Below are 21,157 nucleotides of genomic sequence, written 5' to 3'. Positions count from 1 at the left end.
GCAAAAAGAATACAGAAAATTATTATAACAAAATTATATATATATATATATATATATATATAGAACAAATATAAATTGCACTTCACACTGTCTTCCAGAAGAGGGGCGGTTCTTTGGCTTGTCTGTTACAGAGATTGTAAAGGGATGCATATACATTTTCCACATCAATTTAAATCTCTTAACAAATTAAATCTCTAAACAAATTAAATCTCTAAACAATATAAATCTCTTAAATTAAATCTCTAAACAATTTAAATCTCTAAACAATATAAATCTCTTAATTTAAATCTCTAAACAATTTAAATCTCTAAACAAAATAAATCTCTTAAATTAAATCTCTAAACATGAATTGGCAGTCAATATTTCCGACAGCACGCGAACGCAGCATTGAAGCGACACTGGTGCCGAACTGGATCCAGTTCATGTGAGTTTTACACCAGTTTAAAACCCTTTAAACCTGTCCGTTTTCTATGAATTCGCCGTTGCCTGGCGGCCTCATCCTCAGACTGTTTATCCGCACGAAATGTTACGAAACGAGGTTTTTTTTTTAGCCGCTTTTTAAACAAGCTAACTTAGCCTGCTAGCGGCTAGCCAACTGTTAGCGAACGGGTGTGTTGCTGTTAAGTTACCGAGCTGATGGAGGAGAAGTTGTTTAATGTTGTGTTTTCGCTCAGTTAACGTTCATAAACACACGGAGAAGTGAAGTTGGATGTTGTCGCTGAATGAGTAATGTGTGTTTTCAGAAGTGGCCGCCGGTTGAACAGTGTTTTCCTTCTGTTTTTTAAAGTTTGATGCACCTGTTGCGAGTTTCACCTGCTGACAGCTCGTGACACATTTGAACGGTTTCGCCGTTAAAGAAACGTTTTCAGGATATACACACTATGACGGCGAGCAGATGTGTTTATCGATTAGCGTTAGTTTCATCGCCTCCCCTCTGAGCTGCTGAGTTTCACTTCCTGGTTTCTCAGGTGAGCTTACAGGTGCGCTGCCCCCGCACACAATCACAGCTTGTGTGGAGTGCACGCGACGCCTTCATGCTGGTTTCTGGCTCGTTATTTGTGGGAAACGGCTGTGTAGTTTGCTTTTCTACCTGTATGTGCTGATAAAGTGGCCTCTGACCGTGCAAACACGCCGAGCTAACCGCCTGATAACGAGCCTTTCACCTGTGATGTGCAGAGACAGACACCTGGACCCGGCACAGAGAAGCCTGGATCACCAGCACACCTGGGAGTTAAACTCAGGTACACGTCTTCAGGTGAAATGAGACTGACACCTAAGAGACGAACAGGATGTTGGTGTTCACCTGGGGAAGCGTTTTTTTTTTTTGTTTTTTTTTTTACCAAACACACCTGTAAAAGCTCATTCCGGCTCCAGGTGTTGGTGCTCTTCTCTGTCGCAGATCACATTAAACTGAATACCTTTTGGGTTTTGACTGACACCTGAAGATGTCACCTGTTGATTTTAATTTTACAGTTTACAGGAAGACAAACAGCAATAAGACAGGTAAACATAGAACTGTAAGGTTGTTTTTTCATTTATTTAACCTTTTATTTAACTAGGAGATTGAAATAAGACCTGGCCGAGACAGCGCACCTGTTACAGTTTAAACGGAAATAAAACACAACAGACAGGGAAGAGACTAAATCCAGGTTTATCTATCTATACAGGTGTTTCTGTAGATTGTAAACAAATACAAATAGTGCAAAGGAATAAATATTGAATGATTAATGTAATAGTTTACGTTATATACATGAAGTGGGTGGTTATTTACATTATATGCATGTATACATGATCATTTGACAATGATGGATGTGCAGTGTGTATTTTAAACTGTAGGTAAGTGGATGTTTTAGTGTTAATTTTCATTATTAATGAATCTGCTGATTTATTTTCTCAATTAATCGTTTATAAAATGTTGGAAAATGGTGTTTTGGTTGAGTCCCGCCTGCCGGTGGTTATTGTTTAGTGATACATGCACATGGCGAATTAGAAGTGCTAGATTTTTAAATGGAGTTTGGTGTAATGTTTTGAAGATACAGTAGTGAGCAGCGGGTGTCAGGATGGTGTCTTGGCTGCTGTCGCGCGCCAAGATCAGAATATATGAAATGTAAATGAAATCAGCTCGCTAATTATCCGGCCGGACAGATGTTTGAATGTGCCTTACTGTCTGTCTCTCTGTGCTGTGAACCTGTCTGCTGTCACCTGTCGCCTGTCTGTCCTCACGTACCTGCATGTCTTTTATTGTACCAGTGACTTATGTATTTTATATACTGTATGTGCTTTTTATGTCTGTCCCTAATTAGTGTCTGATAATGCAGCACAATGTCGTCGTATTTAGTCCATATCTATGTTAACATTAAAATCCCCAATTTCATTGCTTTGACAGTGTAGCATAATGGTGTACTGTTTTTTTACTAATATTTTTTTTTATTATCGCTCTGCATACTTATTAATATAATATATTAATTAATATATATACAATAATATACAATATATACAATTAATATATATATATACATACAGTGGTTTGAAAAAGTGTTCGCCCCCTTCCTGATTTCTTATTTTTTTGCACGTTAGTCACTTAAATGTTTCAGATCATCAAACAAATTTAAATATTAGTCAAAGATAACACGAGTAAACACAAAATGCAGTTTTTAAATGAAGGGTGTTATTATTAAGGGAAAACAAAATCCAAACCTACATGGCCCTGTGTGAAAAAGTGATTGCCCACTAAACCTAATAACTGGTTGCTCCACCCTTAGCAGCAACAACTGCAGTCAAGCGTTTGCGATAACTTGCAGTGAGTCTTTTACAGCGCTGTGGAGGAGTTTTGGTCCGCTCATCTTTGCAGAATTGTTGTAATTCAGCCACATTGGAGGGTTTTCGAGCACAAACTGCCTTTTTAAGGTCACGCCGCAGCATCTCAATAGGATTCAGGTCAGGATTTTGACTAGGCCGCTCCAAAGTCGTCATCATTCAGCCATTCAGAGACCCCACAACAACATCCAAAGAACTGCAGGCCTCAATTGCTTCAGTTAAGGTCAGTGTTCATGACTCCACCATAAGAAAGAGACTGGGCAGTTCATGCTCGAAAACCCTCCGATGTGGCTGAATTACAACAATTCTGCAAAGGTGAGTGGGCCAAAACTCCTCCACAGCGCTGTGAAAGACTCACTGCAAGTTATCGCAAACGCTTGACTGCAGTTGTTGCTGCTAAGGGTGGAGCAACCAGTTATTAGGTTTAGGGGGCGATCACTTTTTCACACAGGGCCATGTAGGTTTGGATTTTGTTTTCCCTTAATAGTAACAACCTTCATTTAAAAACTGCATTTTGTGTTTACTTGTGTTATCTTTGACTAATATTTAAATTTGTTTAATGATCTGAAACATTTAAGTGTGACAAACATGCAAAAAAATAAGAAATCAGGGAGCGGGCAAACACTTTTTCACACCTCTATCTATCTATCTATCTATCTATCTATCTATCTATCTATCTATCTATCTATCTATCTATCTATCTATCTATCTATCTATCTATCTATCTATCTATCTATCTATCTATCTATCTATCTATATATATATATATATATATATATATATATAATCTCTATCAACTTTGTACTTTTAATCTTATATTCTGTTTTAAGAGTGTAACATCTGTCGAGCACTACAGATTAAAAAAAAAAAAACAGCCTACTGGCTAACAGGCACATTTACAGCAATGTTTATTAATGTGCACTGTCCCTGTTAAATAAAATAATCAAATCTAAAGACTCGAGCAAAAACAAAACTGCCATTTCTCCCCACATACATCTCAACACGTGTTTACTTTAAGTTGTACTTGAACCCTGGCAGAAATAAATGCAATAAAGTGTATGAACTGTAGCGCGTAAGGATCAGACCTGCACAGTCGCAGTGGTTTAGAGATACCGTAGATACCTCAGCTGCAGAGAGAACCGGGCTTTTATTTGAAACCGGTTCATATTAGACAAGGCAAGTTTATTTGTGTAGCACGTTTCATACACAAAGGCAATTCAAAGTGCTTTACATAATGCATTAAAACATAAAAAAGCAAGGGAAACAGCATAAAAACAAAAACATTTAAGGAATAGAAACCTTTTTTAGACAATCCCTGTCCTTAAAAGTATATGTGAGGATATGTTCGTAAGAGTCCGCCCTGTTTTCTGATCTGCTCCTGTTTTAATTTGCTGTTGATACGAACACTTCCTCCATGTTTACCTGCTGTCTTTTATAAATTCAGTATAATGTCCATTTCAGTCAGTACAACAACAGTCATGTCACACTCAGCGCTCTGCTGAAAACACTTTCTCTGTTCAACAACAGTCGGTAATTAATTCCAGTTGTTCTACTTTGCTGTTTCTTGTTTGATGTGAAGCTACTATCCAGCGACTCTTCCTGCAGATGTTTCATATTAAAAGCCTTCCAGCAGCTCAAAGGAAGTACACCCTCCCCTTCCTGGTAGGCTTTTAACCACCGATCAAAGAAACAGCAAAGTAGATGTGATTGTACTAATCTCCGAGCAGCAGAGTGCTCAGTATGACAGGACTCATGGAATTAGTGCTGTGGAAATGAACATTATACTGAATTTACCACGTGAAACAGTATCGTACAGGTAGCTTTGAACCCCTCACAGTGTTTTTTACCCGGCCGATGTTTGTTGTTCATGCTGGCCAGTGCTTGAGATACATTTAAAGTAATGTTATTGTCTGTTCTTCTCTGTTCAGCTTGATCCAGAACGACAGGCAGAGAGCGAGGGACGACGATGTTTGAAAATGTCCCAGCAGGTAAATCCTCTCGGCCGTTCGAAACGCTCACTGTTGGAAGTGCAGATATTATCAAGTGTAAGATACTTCTGTGTGATGAATACATCCTGTGTTTGTCCTCAGTGTCCTCAGCGGAGCGTCAGCAGGTACTGGGAGCTCTGGAGCGTCTGCAGGCCAAACTGGTCCAGAGGGAGCAGTGGACCCACAGTGAAACCATGGGAAACCTGAGGGAGACCCTGCAGAATCCACTGTTCACCCACATCCTGACCCTGCAGCACTCCATCAAACAGCTCCGAAACCAGGTGAGAAACAAAAACACAAACGCACGGCGGTGGAACAAGTATTGCAATCTTAGTAAAAGTGGCAATACCACAATTTTAAAAACTCATGCTGCGTTCAAAATCTTACTAAAGTAAGAGTATGTTAAGTATTACTGTATCAGCAAAATGTACTTAAGTATAAAAGTACTCATTACACGCCAAAATGGGCTCTGTCAGTGTTACATGTTTATATGTTATACTCTTGGATTATTATTATTATTGATGCATTAAAATACAAGCAGCATTTAAATATTGTAGCCGGCTGCAGTGGAGGTCAGGTGGCTTAATTCACTGTGTAATGGATACGTTTTTAAAATCCTAATGTGCAAAGTAACTCGTAACCACAGCTGTCAGATAAATGTGGGGTCGAAGTAGCATAAAATTTAAATACTTGAGTAAAGTACTGGAGTAAATTTACTCAGTTACACCGGTGCAATCACGTAGTGTCCCTGGAAACATCCGTTGTGTTGTTTGCGGTGCTGTTCGCTATTGGTGAATATGTTTTCCGACCAGTTTTCTGTATTTGCTCCATATTATTCTAAATGTTTTCTTGATTTCCTTGAGTTCGTGGTTTCTGAACTCTTCGGGCCACAGCAGATTTATTCCTCACGTACTCGGATTAAATCAGCGAGATATTAACACACAGAGGTTGTTTTGTGTGTTTGGTGAGTTCGTTTTAAAGTTTAGGACTGTTCGTTTCCGTTTGGCTCATGATTAGAAGTGTATATGATGTTGGTTTATATTTATATTTTGGAAGTCAAAGTAAAATCTCACAGATCAGTTCTGGAAGATCTAAATGAGGTGGACAAAACATTAGAAACACCTTTCAGGAAAATGCAAATCATGATTCAGCACCACTGACTATGGCTCCGGAGATGGAGTTGAATTAAAACCTGTAAACAAAGACCGACCTCTTCTGTGAGAGCTGTTTACTGTCGGGCTGTTGTTACGTTACATCCGCAGGTGTTTCTCTTCCTCTGCTCGCGCAGTATAAAGTGTGTAACCGGCTGTGTCGACAGTCTAAAGTTGCAGCAGCTCTTCAGACTGATGAGCGTCTCCCATCTTATCTGACATGTGTGACTCCGCCCAGGTGTAGACAGCCTATCGGGTATCGGTACAGTGCCGCCTCCTGTCCAACACTGTGACCTGTCAGCGGGGCTGAGCGGAGACATTGAATCCCCTCTGCATCGCCATCTGTATTCAGCTCCCGCTCGTACCGACGCGGAGCCTTTACAATAAACAATCTGCAGGCCAAATTAAGATAATGGCAATAACTGATGCTGGGCTTCATATTCTAAGTGCTGCGAAGGTCAGAGCTGAGTCTATGAATGCGTCGGTGGAAGCCGGTTGAGGGTATATGATGCAGGGACTTCTCTCTCTTTCTTTATTTATTTTGCCTCCCTGCCTCCCTCCCTCCCCCGGCTCTCTGCGGATCTATCAAGCTTTAATATCTAGTGTCTTGGTTTGAGTAACGGCCTTGTCGAGGTGGTATTGATGAAATGGCTCGGGATCCTGCTCCGTCAGCCTGGCCTAAATAAGCCGCAGACTGATAAGTTTCCACAATGTGAGTGTAAAGGTCATTAATACATTACCTGTTCAGAGAGAGAGAGCCTGCAGAGGAATCTATTGATTTTATTTTTCCCCTCTCTCCTCCCCACTCACCCCCCCGGCCTCCCTGCTTCATTTCGTCCCTCCATGTCTTTCTTCATTGTCGACAGCGTCCTTGCATAGAAGAATCCCTCTCTCTCTCTTTCTGTTCTGTCTCTCCATCTGTCGTTCGCTCTCTTTATCAGTGTTGACTCTGTTTTTGTGTTTGGCGCTAAAACCTGAAGCCGGTCACTGTCCCGCACTGTCTTCACACCGTTGACCGTTGAGTGATTCTCATCAGACCTGTTCAGATCAGACACAAGAGAAAACAGCTGACTGTGTGTGTGGTTTTGTTGACAGCTCAGACTTTGAATCTCAAAACTTTCCAGGAATACAAGTTCTTTCTGTTTTTTTGTTGTTGTTGTTGTTGTTTTTGCCTCCCGATTCCCTCTTTGTCTTCTTGTCTTTGTCAAGTTTTTGCTCAAGTTAACGACACAAATCTATGGATTAGATCACAGTAAGAAGAAATTACAGTACAGAAATGTCAAACAAGGTTTGGGATAGTTTAGAAACATTGTCACCATTACAGAGTTCGTCCACCAGAGAGCGCCGACACGTTGATTTCTCAGCTGTAAAATGTCCCGCTTACGTTCCCCCACAGTTCTTGAGAAACAGATCTATGGGTTCTGTATCAAGATTATTGTTTATATAAAAAAAAAAATACTATCGGCCGATATATCGTAATCTGACTTTTTAAACTCCCAAATTTCGATATTAATATCGGCCTCAAAAATCCGATAGCAGTTGAGCTACCTTTTAACTTAATATGCTATGGATCCATTCTGCCTGGCGTCCGTAGTGCTGTGGGGAATATTTTAGTGGCACACATGGTAAATGCTACAGACTACGTAGATGTACTGAACATTTTTCTTTTTGTGTGTTCAAATTATATTATACTTCAGTACCTTACTTTGAAAAATATAAAGATGTTTTTCTACAAAAGAAGCCAAAGTTATCAAAGAAAATGTAAAAATGTAAACAGAAAACACTCTGAAATGAGAAAAGAATAATTAAAGGAGAGTCTTGATTTACTCTGTGCAACAGACACATATTGATCTGTACCAAAAACGTATTTAAAAAGTGTTTAATGAGCTCATTTATAGTTTTATGAAATGTGTCAGGCAGCTTTCCTCTTTATTCAGCTTTACCAAAAACAGCTACACAGGTGCTTTTATTTTTTTTGTAACACTCTGTACAGCTCCAAACCCGGTCTATAAAACATGTATCACCTCTTATCTGACACCCCCTCCTCCTCCTCCTCCTCCTCCTCCCCCTCCTCCTTCCCCCTCCTCCTCCCCCCTCCTCCTCCTCCTCCCCCTCCTCCTCCTCTGTCTGTAGCTGAGCAGTATGCCGCCTGATGCCTGCAGCGAGTTCAGTTTCTCCAAAAAGGGTCAGCTGATCATGAGCGCTGTTAATTCAGCCGGCAGCTCGGCCCCGCCCTCCCTGTCCACCTCCTCCTCCATCCTGACCAATGGCTCGTCTCCGCCCATCCGTCAGACTCCGCCCTCGTCTGACCTCCTGCAAAAATGGATCCTCGCCGCCGCCAAGGTGGGTGGAGCCACGACACACACACACAAACAGAAACACACCTGCAGAGTACACAGCATGCATATAAACACGAGCAAACTCCTGAGTGTGTTTTTGTGTGTGTGTGTGTGTCTGTGTTTATGTGTGTGTGCACGCGCAGGGCCGTCACACACAGCTGGTCAGTCTGACTCGGCCTGTGTCTGGAGGTCTGGGCTTCAGCGTGGTCGGTCTGAATCCTGCAGGAACCAGCAGTCAGGGCGTCTTCGTCAAACACATCCAGCCCGGAGGCGTCGCACACAGGTTCACTGTCAAAGCTTTGTCTCCCACAGTCAGTACGAGCAGCGGCTCGTCATGTCACCATACAGAAGCAGATCCTGTCCCTACGATGTGTACATGAAACTGAAATGCAGTTTATCATAAAGTTAAAAAATATGACCTATAGTTCCTTTCACTTGAGCATGTAACACAGAAAAGTCACAGCACCCACGCTGTTGTTATTTCTGCCAAAGTTAGAGTTAAGTTTTTACAGCTTCCTTAGTCATTGTTAATGATGCAATTTTAAAACACAGCTCTTTTTGAAAAACTACGATTTTTGATATAAAAATAATGAATCGTTCAGCCCGAGTCTCAGTAATATAACGGACACACGATTTATTGGAAACGGGCTAAAACATTCAAGAACACAGGTTTGCCCCTTTTAATCGAGTAAAGAAGAAATCAAAAAGGTAAACGGACTTGATTATCAGCCAAACTGGTTTACATTGTGCTATTTTAGCATTTTTTAGCATTAGCATCTGTGTGTAGCTAGCTGACTGGTCTGTAGCCTCCCAACATAGAAAACCAGTAAGTGGAGCTAACCAGCTAGCTGTGTAGCTGCTAATTCTAAAATCTCTTTTGTTGAAATGTTTGCAGAAGACTTTGGTCTGTATCATGTTATTGAGAAGTCCCGACTGATGTTGTGTCGTGGCTGCAGGGACGGGGGTCTCCAGGAGAGGGACCAGATCCTGGTGATAAACGGCAGTCCTCTGGAGCCGGGGATCAGCCAGCAGCAGGCCCTGACCCTCCTGCAGCAGCCTGGAGAGACGGTGGAGCTGATGGTCGCCAGGGACCGCCCACTCAACGCATCACCACAACCTGCCACCGCCACCAACATGGTAAGAAGCCTGCAATTCATCCCAAAACCAACCAACTATTACTAATTTTAGTTGTGATGCTTAAAGCGTCTTTCCACAAACCTTTCACTCGTGATTTGATCCTTTTTTTTAAAATTCGTATTTCATAAATACACCTACCAACACCTGTAAAGCTCAGTAACGCTCCCAGACTCCCCCTGGTTGGCCCTCTCTGACCTTTCGTATACTCAGTCAGTGGTTCTTGTTCATTTATAAAGCCATTCGGGGTAAATGCCATCATACATTTGCACTTTGATTGCACACTTATCGTTTGAGATCACAGGATCTGGTATTGTCGCGTTATACGCTCTGCTCCGCCTCTAAACAGCCTTCTCAAAGACCTGGCGGTACAATGGCGAATGAATCGGTTGGTACTTGTCACGAAACATCGCAAATGTTTTCTTGTGGTTATTGTTGTTGTCTGTAACCTTTTTTTATGCTGCTGTCTTGGCCAGGTCTCCCTTGTAAAAGAGATTGCTGATGTCACCGTTTCTTACCTGGTTAAATACAATTAAATACTTTATTTTTTTTATTTTATTAAAGTTTGGATTCGGTTTAAGTTAGAAAAGCTAGTGCCAACAGATTTGATTTGTTCGTCAAATTCCAAACCTTTTGTTTAAGATAAATTTCTTCTCTGATCAATGATCTGTATTTTCGTCGTCAGCTTGCTCAGCCGTGCTAGCAGCAGATTCTTAAATCCGGAATAAAAGATGCAGTATAACTCCAGATGGGACTTGCACTTCTGATACTAAAGTTTTACTGTCAGAAACAGGAAAACAAGCTTAGGTCGTGAAATAAAGTCATTTCCAAATCTTTAGTATTCATTTAAGAGTAAAAAATATAAATATATGAAGCATTTATTATCTCTGAAATTATATGATCCAGAATGTTAAAGTATCAGAGTTAGTAAACTTAAAATTACAATTATTCGGTGCATGTTGAGCTGCAGAACCAGGTGTCAGCTTTTCTCATTTTGGAACAAAACTTGAAGTCTGTGAAATCTGAGTTTGCACATTTGTTCATTGCTGAGTTTTATGGCTCAGTATGAAATTATTTTTAAGGTCTGATCCTAAACCAGCAGTACTGTAGAGGTCTGGAGCATTGCTGAAATCAGCTTTATACCGTACTGTACACACACACACACACACATCATCCGGCAGCTTGGCTGTCACTCAAAACAAGCCTTGCAGAGAGGGCGTCAATCACACCCGGAGGTCACTTTGAGGCCGTGCCTCTGTATCAGAGTGAGACCTCCTGTTTATGATGAGCCGTAAGTCTGCTGACATTGACTCGGATGATTTTTATGACCTTAAAGCCTATAGGAAATCAAGTTAGTGCTCCACTTGCAGCATCGCTCCTGACAATATGTATTTAAGTCTGCGAGGAGGCGCGATCAATGAATGTCGACATGACGGGCGAGTCAAAGACCGACAGCGAGGCGGGAGAGAGTGACTACAGAGGAGAGACGGACGCACAGATAAATGAGGAAATGACGTCATTATGAGACTCGGTCCACAATTGCTCTCTGAAGTGAGACGAAGGGTCGAAGGTCGTACTGCAGATAACTTCACCCGGGGCATATTTGGAGGGTGAAGATGAGGGAGGCAGACATGAGGCGAGGTGAAGCTTCTGTTCTGTTTAATTGGCTTTAATTAAACCAGAGTTTCCCAGTCTGTGGTCGGTGGAGCTCTGAGGAGTCTCCCGACAGCGATGAGCCGTGAAGCAGCGAATGTCCACGCACAAACCGCTCGTGTCTCTGAAATTCACTTCATGCACATAAATACTAATATTTTTTGGTAATTGACGTAAAATTAACATTTAACTATGTATTTTCATTTGATGCCGAGTTTGTCTTAACACGTTTACAGCAAAACTTGTATTTTGTGTAGTTTGTGAGACGGGCTCCTCCTGCTCTCTGTGTTTTTAATGCAGCTGTATTTTTCTGTTTCTGTTGTCCGACAACGGAGCGAGTGTGAAAATCGATCGCGGCTCATAAATAGCATGTTAACCAGCAGTCGTTCACAAGCTGCTGCATTGCAGATCAAATCATGATCACATCGTCAGACAAAAAGAGAAAAGCGGCTGTAAAACGGAAGTTAGAGGCGAATAAAGGTTGTCACATGAAAGCATCTGTTACTATCTAACTGAGCTGCAAACGTGTATTTATGTTTTGTAAAATATGAAAAATGTCGGCGAAGCCATGTGGCTGCTGAGCAAACAGACGCTCCACTTCTGAAACGTTTCCGCCCGACGTTGAAACTGCGATGCAGCTGCAGCGCGATGCAGTCAGACGCTTTGGACTGAAGATGTGAGCTTTTAGGCTGAATCTCTGACTGTCCTCTCCAAACTATTATGCCGTTCTGACTGTCTCTCATGGGAAGTCATTCAAGTATTCAAGTCCATTTTGATTGGAAAGCCAACGATAACATGTCCTGTTGCAGGAAATCTCAGTGTCCTGTTTGATAGCAATTTATGTTTTGAGCAACAAACTGTTGTTCGTGCTTTTATCTCCTCACGCCTCGATTACTGTAACAGCCCGTTCACTCGTCTTAATCTAAAAACTCTGACAGACTGCAGACTGTACAGGACTCAGCTGCTCGGCTGTAAACCAGGACCGAGAGCTGCGACCACATCACACCTGGTTCAGCCTCTTTACATCGGCTCCCTGTTGGTTTCAGGACTGATTTTAAGATCTTGTTGATTACTTTTAAGGCTCTTCATGGCTCCAGACTGTATTTTAGACCTTGTAATCCCTTATGAACCTTCACGTAGTCTGAGATCTTCGGGCAGGGGTCTCCTGTCTGTTCCTGAGTCCAGGATGGAAACTAAGGGGGGCAGAGCTTTGGCCATCAGGGCCCCGAGGCTCTGGATCAACCTGCCCGAAGACATCAGGCTGTCTGAGTCAGAGTCTTCGTTTAAGTCTCGTCTCAAAACACATTTTTATCAGAAAGCAGATCCTGATTTTACCTGAACTGGCTGCTTATTTTATTGCTTTTGTGTATTTTATTTCTTTATATTTCGTCATTCACTGTGGTGTTTTATTTCTTCTGTTGTGAAGCACTTTGTACTTTGTTTTGATAAGTGCTCTATAAATAAAGTTTTATTATTATAACACATTTCATGACGATAAAACCCCAGACCCCTTTTTAATGGTAAATAAAGAGAAACCTTCAGAAGCAACAGAGGGCCCCCTTTTCCTGGACTGAAATGCTGTAGATGTTGTATATTCACAGTAGACAGAAGAATCACCAGCTCTATACATGTTAGTGTATGTATGCCTGAGTTATTGCACTGAACACACGAGAGGACATGAACATGTTCGAGAACTTAGACATTTAAATAAGCAAAAGAAAGATTTCGGTAAGAAAAACGATGTGGTGACAAACTGGAGCAGGTCTGGACTGTTAATGTGAGGTTAGCCTCAGCCGTAATGATTCTGCTCGGCTCTATTGTCGGGTCATTATCACACAGAATTACACTGTCCCTCTTGTTTGTTACCCTCCTCCTCCTCCTCCTTACTCATTGGATCCGGGCCCCGTCCTGCATACCAAGCCTCCGATCCTCCTGCTTTTGTTTTATTCATGTCCCGTTTCTGTCGAGGTCACGTTTAATGGAGCCGCGGGCATTAAAAACACAACTCTGGCTGGGACTTTATTGCTGTTCGCCTGGCCTGGCTAACTATCCGTCTCCCAAAGCCAAGACTCCTCTGTGATGGCGGATTCAGGCGGCTCTGACCTGCCATCACCGCTGATGTGCTGTCCCGGCGTTGAACCTCTTAGCTCCTCTTTCTGCAGGATTCGGTCCGCTGCCGACAGGAAACTGTAACTGTAAAGTCGCTCATAAAGACGGGTATAAATCAACGAGTCAGATACGATTTTACAGCTTTTGTCTATTTAGTGAATATTTTCCCAACATCGATTAGGACAGCGCGTCAGCGAATGCACTCTGGAGTTTAGAGTTTAATTTATGGCTCTCCTAAAAATGATGAAAAGCCGAAAGAACAGAGATAAAAAATAACAGATTGTGCAATTAAAGAAACCTGAAGGGGCCTTTAAAACTGCCTCGACTAAGAGGAAATGAACTAAAGAACAACTGGATAAAGTTGATAAACTTTTCTGTGAACTCCCCTCAGTCATCCTGGTCACACGTGAAAACAAACACTTCCTGACTGACGGCTCGATTTAAAAAAAAATCCTGCACAGGCCCTTCTCCCAGCATGCATCTCTGCTCATCACTGAAAGCTGAGAAAATAATGACCTTGTTCTGGAGTTTATTATGTCTAAACATGAGCAACTGTACAAGAACTTTGTCTAAATAAAAAATAGTTTAAATCAGAAAGTGTCTGATCAGAGAATCATGGATCTGTCAGTCAGGCCTGATGTCAGCCTTCAGCACAGACGCTGTGCTGTGGATGCATTTCGGTCTGAACTGTTTTTCTTTTTTATACAATTATATTTGGCATTTTGCCTTTTATTAGATGGATCACAGTGGAGGTGCAGACGGGAAACGTTGGGGGAAAGAGAGAGAGATTGGTGTTAACCAACAGAAGTGTTGCGATTCAGTGGTACGCACCAGGACTCCCCACGTCCCCTGCATGTTTCTGAAAGGATATTTGGAGTTTTAGTTTATTGTTCGCTTCTGTCAGCCAGAAAATCCTCATTTTAAAGGAGAAAGGCGAAGGAAGCCTGGGCGGAGCAATCACTCATCAGCCAGAATGCATTTAAAAGAGCGACGTAGTAGTGCAGTGTTGAGGCCGAGATATGTAGTATCCCTAGTATGGATCAAACTCCAAATACACTGGATCCTACATTTCCCATAATGCAACTCGGTGCAATGCGTTTTTGCGGTTGTGGCTCGGGAAGTAGAGCGGGTTGTCCGCAGATCACAGGGTTGGCAGTTCGACCCCCAGCTCCTCCTGTCCACATGGTCAGACCAGCACCCTGGATCGGTGTGTGAGCGAGTGTGTGTGAATGTTGTAAATTGTAAAGCTCTTTAGATTAAAGTGCTATATAAATACAGACATTGGTTTTGCGTTACGTCCAGTTTGTAACGCAGACTTCTTGTTGTACATTTGTAGTCTCTTCTCCTCCCGAGCCATAGAAGACATCATACGACAGTTTTCACAGGCGAAGGAGGACTGACCATCGATAGTGAGCAATTTTTCATGCATAAAATCGGTGGACGGCCCCCCTTTTTAACACAAGAACTGGCCTTGTCTGTCGCAGCTAATCTCAGACAATTTTACAAAAGTTTTTGTCACTTCTAGGACTAAAATAGACAGACGTCGTAAGGTAATTAGCGTCTCGTCGTTGTTCCCAAGGAGCAAAAATTCAGGTCATTTATGGGTTGTTTCACACATTTGCACGACTTCTCATGTGGCCAATACATACAGCATGTTGGCAATTATAAAGAACAGAATCACGTGTGTGTATATATAGTATTAAATCAGCACTGTTTCTATTTCCAGATGAAACATGACTGTAAATTGGTTGTGAGGCTCTCTGGACTTGGTTTGTGTTAATTGATCTCACAGGCAGAATGCTAGCAGCTAACACTGCTACGTCAGCGGCATCAGACTCTGCAGCTCTGATTTACCTGCCTGAAGTTTTCACCACAAATGACACAGAGGTGTAAAAAAAATAACTGGAGACACAAATGTAGTTTCCACATGTGACGTCAGTGCAGAACACCTTTACTGTAATACACTCTCTGCAGTAACAGATCTCCTCCTCGTGTGAAAAGAGTGTTCATTCAACACGTTCAGTGTGATCAGCGTCCTGCCGTCAGCTGAGGAGGAGGTTTGTTTCATTAGACAGAGGAAGACCTCCTCTATCAGATCAGTGCTTGTAATGAGAGACCAGAGCCACCTGTGATTAAAGCCACTTCATGAAGACTGTGTGTGTGTGTGTGTGTGTGTCTGCAGCCTCTCATTGATCAGCAGCTGAGGAGGAAATGCTCTCAGCTGGTAATTACCTGCAGAGGTTCAGTTTAACGACCTTTCACCTCAGGACGGATAGCTGGCAGCTCTGTGATGCGGCTGCCGAGCTACCAGGGCGAAACACGAAAATAACGGTGTAATTATTAATCCATGTACGACTCTGTTTTTAAATAATCCTTGTTTGGCTGCATTGATCTGCTCATAGAAGTAACTGGAAGAAATCATTCTGCCTTGAGCAGTAACTGAAATACAATGCGGTTAATCAAATTCATTTTGATTCCTGGAATGCATCAGGTTGGGTTTTACATTTTTGGCTTGAACGTCAAACAAATCGACACGTTAGAGACATTTTCCAGCAGGAAAACTGAGCAGCTGAGAGAAGCGTAATGCCCGGCTGAACTTAAAGTCCAAAGTTCGGTCACGTGTTGTGTTAAAAAAATGACAGTGTGTAAACTTTGTAGTGACGTACTTCTGCAACAAAACCAGTTGTTCAGCTCTTTATTGAACTCTGAAGTTCTCGTACAATCGAAAAAGACAGTCACACGCCTCACTGTGAGCAGCAAAACAGATAAATGTCAGTACTCAAAAAATTATCCCAAAACAAATTAAAGTAAAATAAATGTTGATTTGCATATACAATTAAAGAGCCTACACTTGTTTATATAGTTTTTTTGGCCAAAAGAAATTCTACATTCGTGTCCTTTTTTTAAATAAATTCACTTTTCCCTCTTTTAGTAAAAATATTCAGAACAAGCAGATTAAATTCAAGCATTAAAAAAAAAAACTTTTGGTTTTGGTCGATTGGGGGAAATACAAACTAACTGGTTCTTATTCTTTTTAATATCTATTTGAGTCTTTAAGAATACCTTTTTCTCCAAAACACCTGTCAAGCCTGTTCACCTGGTCGTTAATGAACGTCTGTCTTCCGTCTTGCGCTGAAGGATCAGTGGGGTCACGTGGAGGAGATCGAACTGGTGAACGATGGATCTGGTTTGGGCTTCGGCATCGTGGGAGGGAAGACGACCGGCGTGGTGGTCAGGACGCTCATCCCAAACAGCGTGGCTGACAAGGTAAGTTAGCCTCAGCTGAGTATTATATCATGATATTAAACCTCAGGGTCAGCATTAACCTGTGCTCATTTTATACCGCTGCAGTTTGGGATTCTTGATTGACTTCAGATCGACTGTCTTCATCTTGTGAAGAAACAGACTCTTCTTCTTCTTCTCCTTTCGGCTGCTCCCTTTCAGGGGTCGCCACAGCGAATCATGTGCCTCCGTCTAACCCTGTCCTCTGCGTCCTCTTCACTCACACCAATTAGCTTCCTGTCCTCTCTCACTACATCCATAAATCTCCTCTCTGGTCTTCCTCTAGACCTCCTGCCTGGCAGCTCCAGCCTCAGCATCCTTCTACCAATATATTCACAGTCTCTCCTCTGGACACGTCCAAACCACCTCGATCTGTCCTCTCTGACTTTATCTCCGAAACATCTAACACGAGCCGTCCCTCTGATGTCCTCGTTCCTGATCCTGTCCGTCCTCGTCCCTCCCAAAGAGAACCTCAGCATCTTAAGCTCTGCTGCCTCCAGCTCTGCCTCTTGTCTTTCCTTCGGCGCCGCTGTCTCTAAGCTGTCCAACATCGCTGGTCTCACCGCCGTCTCCAACACCTTTCCTTTCATTCTCGCTGAGACTCTTTTATCACACAACACACCTGACACTTTCCTCCACCCGCTCCAACCTGCTCGCTTTTCGCCTCTTCACCTCTTCTCCACAGTCTCCATCGCTCTGAACCGTTGACCCTAAGTACTTAAAGTCCTGCACCTTCTTCACCTCTGCTCCCTGTGACCTCACCGTCCCACCTGGGTCCCTCTCATTGACGCACCTGTATTCTGTCTTACTGCGGCTGAGCTTCATTCCTCTGTTTTCCAGAGCAGACCTCCATCTCTCTAGATTTTCCTCCACCTGCTCCCTGCTCTCACTACAAATCACAATGTCGAAGAAACAGACTCTTGTTTAGTTTAAATATGAACTTTGACCTTTTTAAAAACAACATATTTAGCCGCCTAGCAGCAGTGGCCTTTCTAGCATAACTTAGTGTTGTTTTCAGACTGTAGGGCAACACATGCCATCCACATTGTGTAGCGTCATTTCACCTCATAGCCCAGACTGAAGAAGTAGTCAGGATACAGTGGGCGGGGTGCACCACGGATCTGGATCTTGCCAATATCATCGTGGCTTGATGTGCGTCTTGACTCCACGGGTGTTTGGGCTTACATAGAAGAAATTAGGCGCAGGTGTTTTAATGTGTGTTGCCTTTTAGACATTTTATTTCCAAGGGAAATGTGTTCAGGCCTGATGACAGTGACACAGTCACGTCATGTGGTGCTACAAGCTCGGTGACGTAGTGACTCCTCACACGACTAGTTGGTGAACTTCTGTAGCTGCCGAGCTAACCGCTAACACGCTAGTCAGCTGGGAACATGCTAGCTCTCATCAGTCACTGTAGCTCTCCAAGTTAGCTGGTTTTTTATCTGTCAAGTTAGCAAGTTAGCTACAGTTGCTAACTAGACATTTAAGTTCATCACGGTTTATTCAAAAGACACATTTTTACTATCATCTCCTGTCTCATAACTGTCTTCAGACCATTTCTCGTTTATGGAGCAGTTTATACTTTCTGTAATATAACAATAGCTTCCTCCACCTCTCTTCCCTCAGAGGTCAGCGCTCTTAAGACAGTTTGCAGTTGGTCAACTCTACGCGACAGATTTTCATGGAGTTACTTCACTCCCCATGAGGGAATCCACTGATTGTGGCGATTCCATTCACGTGGATTGATCTCACTCTGAAACTTTGCTGTTTTTTTTTTTAATTGCTGGTGTGACTGAGCCACTATCTGAGTTTCATCCTCAGTCTTTATTTACTGCTCAAACAGTGAAGCATAATTTAGAGTCAGAGCTGAAGATGTCAGTCAAGACATTTAGGTTGAGGAATTATTATTCACATTCGGCAAGTTTCAAGTGTCTGTAAGATGATTTTCATGGAAATGAGCTGAGACAAACGGTTGCCCGTAAAGAAAGAAATCGATTTAAAACTGACGGATGATTTGGGAAGTGATCAGTAGGATCGTATAGATGAGAAGGGCTACCTGCCTGTTTTTTCTCTTTGTAATGATCACCGTCATCCCTCCGTCCTGGCAGATGTGTTTGGAAACGTTAATATGTCCTTCCTTTCCTTCCACATCTGGTAACAAAGAGCCCTTGAGCAAGGCACTGCAGCCCGGCTGGCTCAGCGGATCAGCTGAGCAGCCGACAGTAGGAACCTGCGCTGTTACAGCAGAAATTAAAGCTCAGCGGACGTTTTCTGCATAAATAACAGCAAAGACACGAGCAGTACGTCAGAACAGACAGCAGGCAGCTGAAGGACTGAAGGAGGAATTATCGCCTTGTAAGTGGATTAATTAGATCAATTAGATTAATTGGACAGGATTAATTTCTCTGCAGAGACGTGGAAAAAGCTCAGACACCAAGACATGTTTAAACACTCTGCTGTTCAAATAAAAACCTGAAGCTTGGACCTTTTTGAAGTCTCTGATGAACAGATTAGCTTCTTCCCCCGCCTCACCCTTTACCCGTCCTTGTTCTTTTCTTTGTCTTCTCACTCCTCCTCCTCCTCCTCCTCCTCCTCACCTTTTCCTCCCTTCTCTCCCCCTCGTGTCTTTCTCCTCACTCTTGAATCCCTCAGTTCCTTCTTATCCTTTCCTCTCTGACTTCTGTTTCTCTTTACCTGATCTCCCTTTTCGCCATTTCCCTTCCTGTCTTCCTCCTCTGCTTTTTCCTTTTTCATCTTTGCTCCTATTTCACTTCTCCACAGCAGGAGTAAAGCACTGACTGTATTTCTTTTGGCTTGTGGCTGACGTCGCAGTTTAGTTTGCTGTAAAATGTGGAAAACTACAGAAAAATACAGAAGCATCTTAATCGATTTAAATTACTGTAAATTCTCATATAATTTCAAAATAGCCGGGTGCGTGCAGCTCAAATAAATAAAGGCTGGACAAAGAACATATGGGAGGGGCTGAATTATTATTATTATTATTATTATTATTATTATTATTATTAACACTATAATGTCTCACATGTTAAATCCACTGTGCTAAACCCATCTGTACAACAACAGTCATGTCACTCTGGTGAAAATACTTTCTGTACTTAACACTAACTCTCTTTTCATTCACTAATTATTTCCAGTCGCTCCCACTTTGCTGGTTTTTAATCTGATTTGTCTTTTTGTATGAAATGTGCCTCGCCTTTCCCCTTTTTAATGTGAACGATCAGGATATGCAACATAAAACACAAATAAAAAGAACAGAAACCATTTCGAAATTAATTGAAAAGAGAAATAAATATCGGTTAGAGTGAAATGTTTATGCAGCTCAGTTGTTCTTTATGTTTGAGGAAAGTCTGTTGGTGTTGGGTACAAACCTAAATTATTTCTAAACATCGCCTTATGTGAAGCAGAATTTAACCACAAGTCAAAGATGTCTGCGTGCTCAGTTACATTCAGGTACACTTTGATTAGCTGCAGCTATACGGGGCAGTTTAATGGTCATTGGAAATGCTGTCTTTGTTATGTGATTTAGGTGAGACTGAAGGCCATTTGATGTTTTATTGCTCCCAGTATGACGATTTAAGGGCTTTACCTTTTTAGTAAAATCTCCGTCTCCGGTGACTTGTTCTGGTTGGGTGAATATAGAAGACTTGAGTTGTATTTAAGGACGAAGCTTTTTGTTTTGTCAGAGTTTTGGAGAGCAGACAAAGTGTGATGTTTTATGAATGAAGTTCTGTTAGGTTTCACCGCTGGTTACGGGGTCATGCGCTTTGAGCCGCAGTAAGACTTTTATTATTGTGTTGGTTTCATTGACAACTTAACACCGAATGGAAGGGAGACTTATTTATAAAATTTGATCGTATATTTAAAAAAACAAGCAACGTTGTCTCTAATATATAAGCCTGTTTGAAATGGAAGCTGAACACTCGAAACACTAATTCCTGTGTATTGCTGTGTATTTCCCTTTGATTGGCTCGCATGCTCCTCCTCCCCTCCCCTCCAATCAGGACGGGCGTCTCCGCACAGGTGACCACATCCTTCGCATCGGGGCGACGCCCACCAGCGGCCTCACCAGCGACCAGGTCGTCATGGTGCTGCAGGGGTGCGGGAGTCATGTGACCATGCTGATAGCCAGGGATCCCCAGGGTCAGAGGTCAACAGCCCCGCCTCCCCCTCCACCTCCGAACTCTGCCCCCGTCTCCTCCTTAAGCCCCCGACCCCCGGACCTGCCCCCCCAATGCCGGCTCAGCAAGACGGTGAGCAGTCAGAGTAACCATTACAAGTTTGAAGTTGTTGAATCATTTAAGAGGAAAAACTCAGAGTTTCACGAGTTTGTTTGTTCAACACAAATTAATCTCCGAGAGTCGCTGCGTCCTCGCCGGAGAAGATGAAAGAGTTTGTTTTCTCTTTGCTTTGTGCTTTATGTGCCGCTGGCTACGGAGCCACTACAGTCTGAGCTGAAATATATGGACTCTTTTTGTGTGTGTGTGTGTGTGTGTGTGTTTCAGCCCAACCTGGAGGGATATGAGATCCACGAGGTTCCTCTAACCAAGAAGGACGGCCAGAGCCTCGGCATCTCCATCATCGGCTACAACCCCATGACCAGCGAAGGTAGGACAGGAAAGAACAGTTAAAGCAAACTAAAACGCAGCAAAACGCACCAGAAGTA

The 21,157-nt window shown here is 42.5% G+C and overlaps 1 protein-coding gene across 7 annotated transcripts in view; it reads left to right on the top strand.

Annotated features, from left to right (window-relative positions):
• The first annotated feature begins 333 nt into the window (after positions 1 to 333).
• Positions 334 to 21,157, top strand: part of patj (PATJ crumbs cell polarity complex component) — a 135,591-nt gene continuing 114,767 nt past the window's right edge. For 3 of the 7 annotated variants that reach the window (XM_044198942.1, XM_044198943.1, XM_044198936.1), the window contains exons 1-9: positions 334 to 424; positions 4,746 to 4,805; positions 4,908 to 5,086; positions 8,090 to 8,299; positions 8,439 to 8,578; positions 9,252 to 9,432; positions 16,330 to 16,458; positions 20,496 to 20,744; positions 20,997 to 21,099. In XM_044198942.1, the coding sequence (XP_044054877.1) occupies positions 4,784 to 4,805; positions 4,908 to 5,086; positions 8,090 to 8,299; positions 8,439 to 8,578; positions 9,252 to 9,432; positions 16,330 to 16,458; positions 20,496 to 20,744; positions 20,997 to 21,099 (1,213 nt within the window). In that variant the 5' untranslated portion in view covers positions 334 to 424; positions 4,746 to 4,783. Of the gene's footprint in view, positions 425 to 476; positions 969 to 1,176; positions 1,256 to 1,349; positions 1,504 to 4,745; positions 4,806 to 4,907; positions 5,087 to 8,089; positions 8,300 to 8,438; positions 8,579 to 9,251; positions 9,433 to 16,329; positions 16,459 to 20,495; positions 20,745 to 20,996; positions 21,100 to 21,157 lie in introns of those variants that run through there. The other 4 variants (XM_044198938.1, XM_044198939.1, XM_044198940.1 and 1 more) reach the window with 4 other exon arrangements.

Source organism: Siniperca chuatsi, linkage group LG6 (genome assembly GCF_020085105.1).
Source record: "Siniperca chuatsi isolate FFG_IHB_CAS linkage group LG6, ASM2008510v1, whole genome shotgun sequence".
In the NCBI taxonomy this organism is placed as follows: domain Eukaryota; kingdom Metazoa; phylum Chordata; class Actinopteri; order Centrarchiformes; family Sinipercidae; genus Siniperca; species Siniperca chuatsi.
The sequence above is the reverse complement of the archived record's forward strand: the minus strand, read 5'-3'. Positions and strand labels throughout refer to the sequence as shown.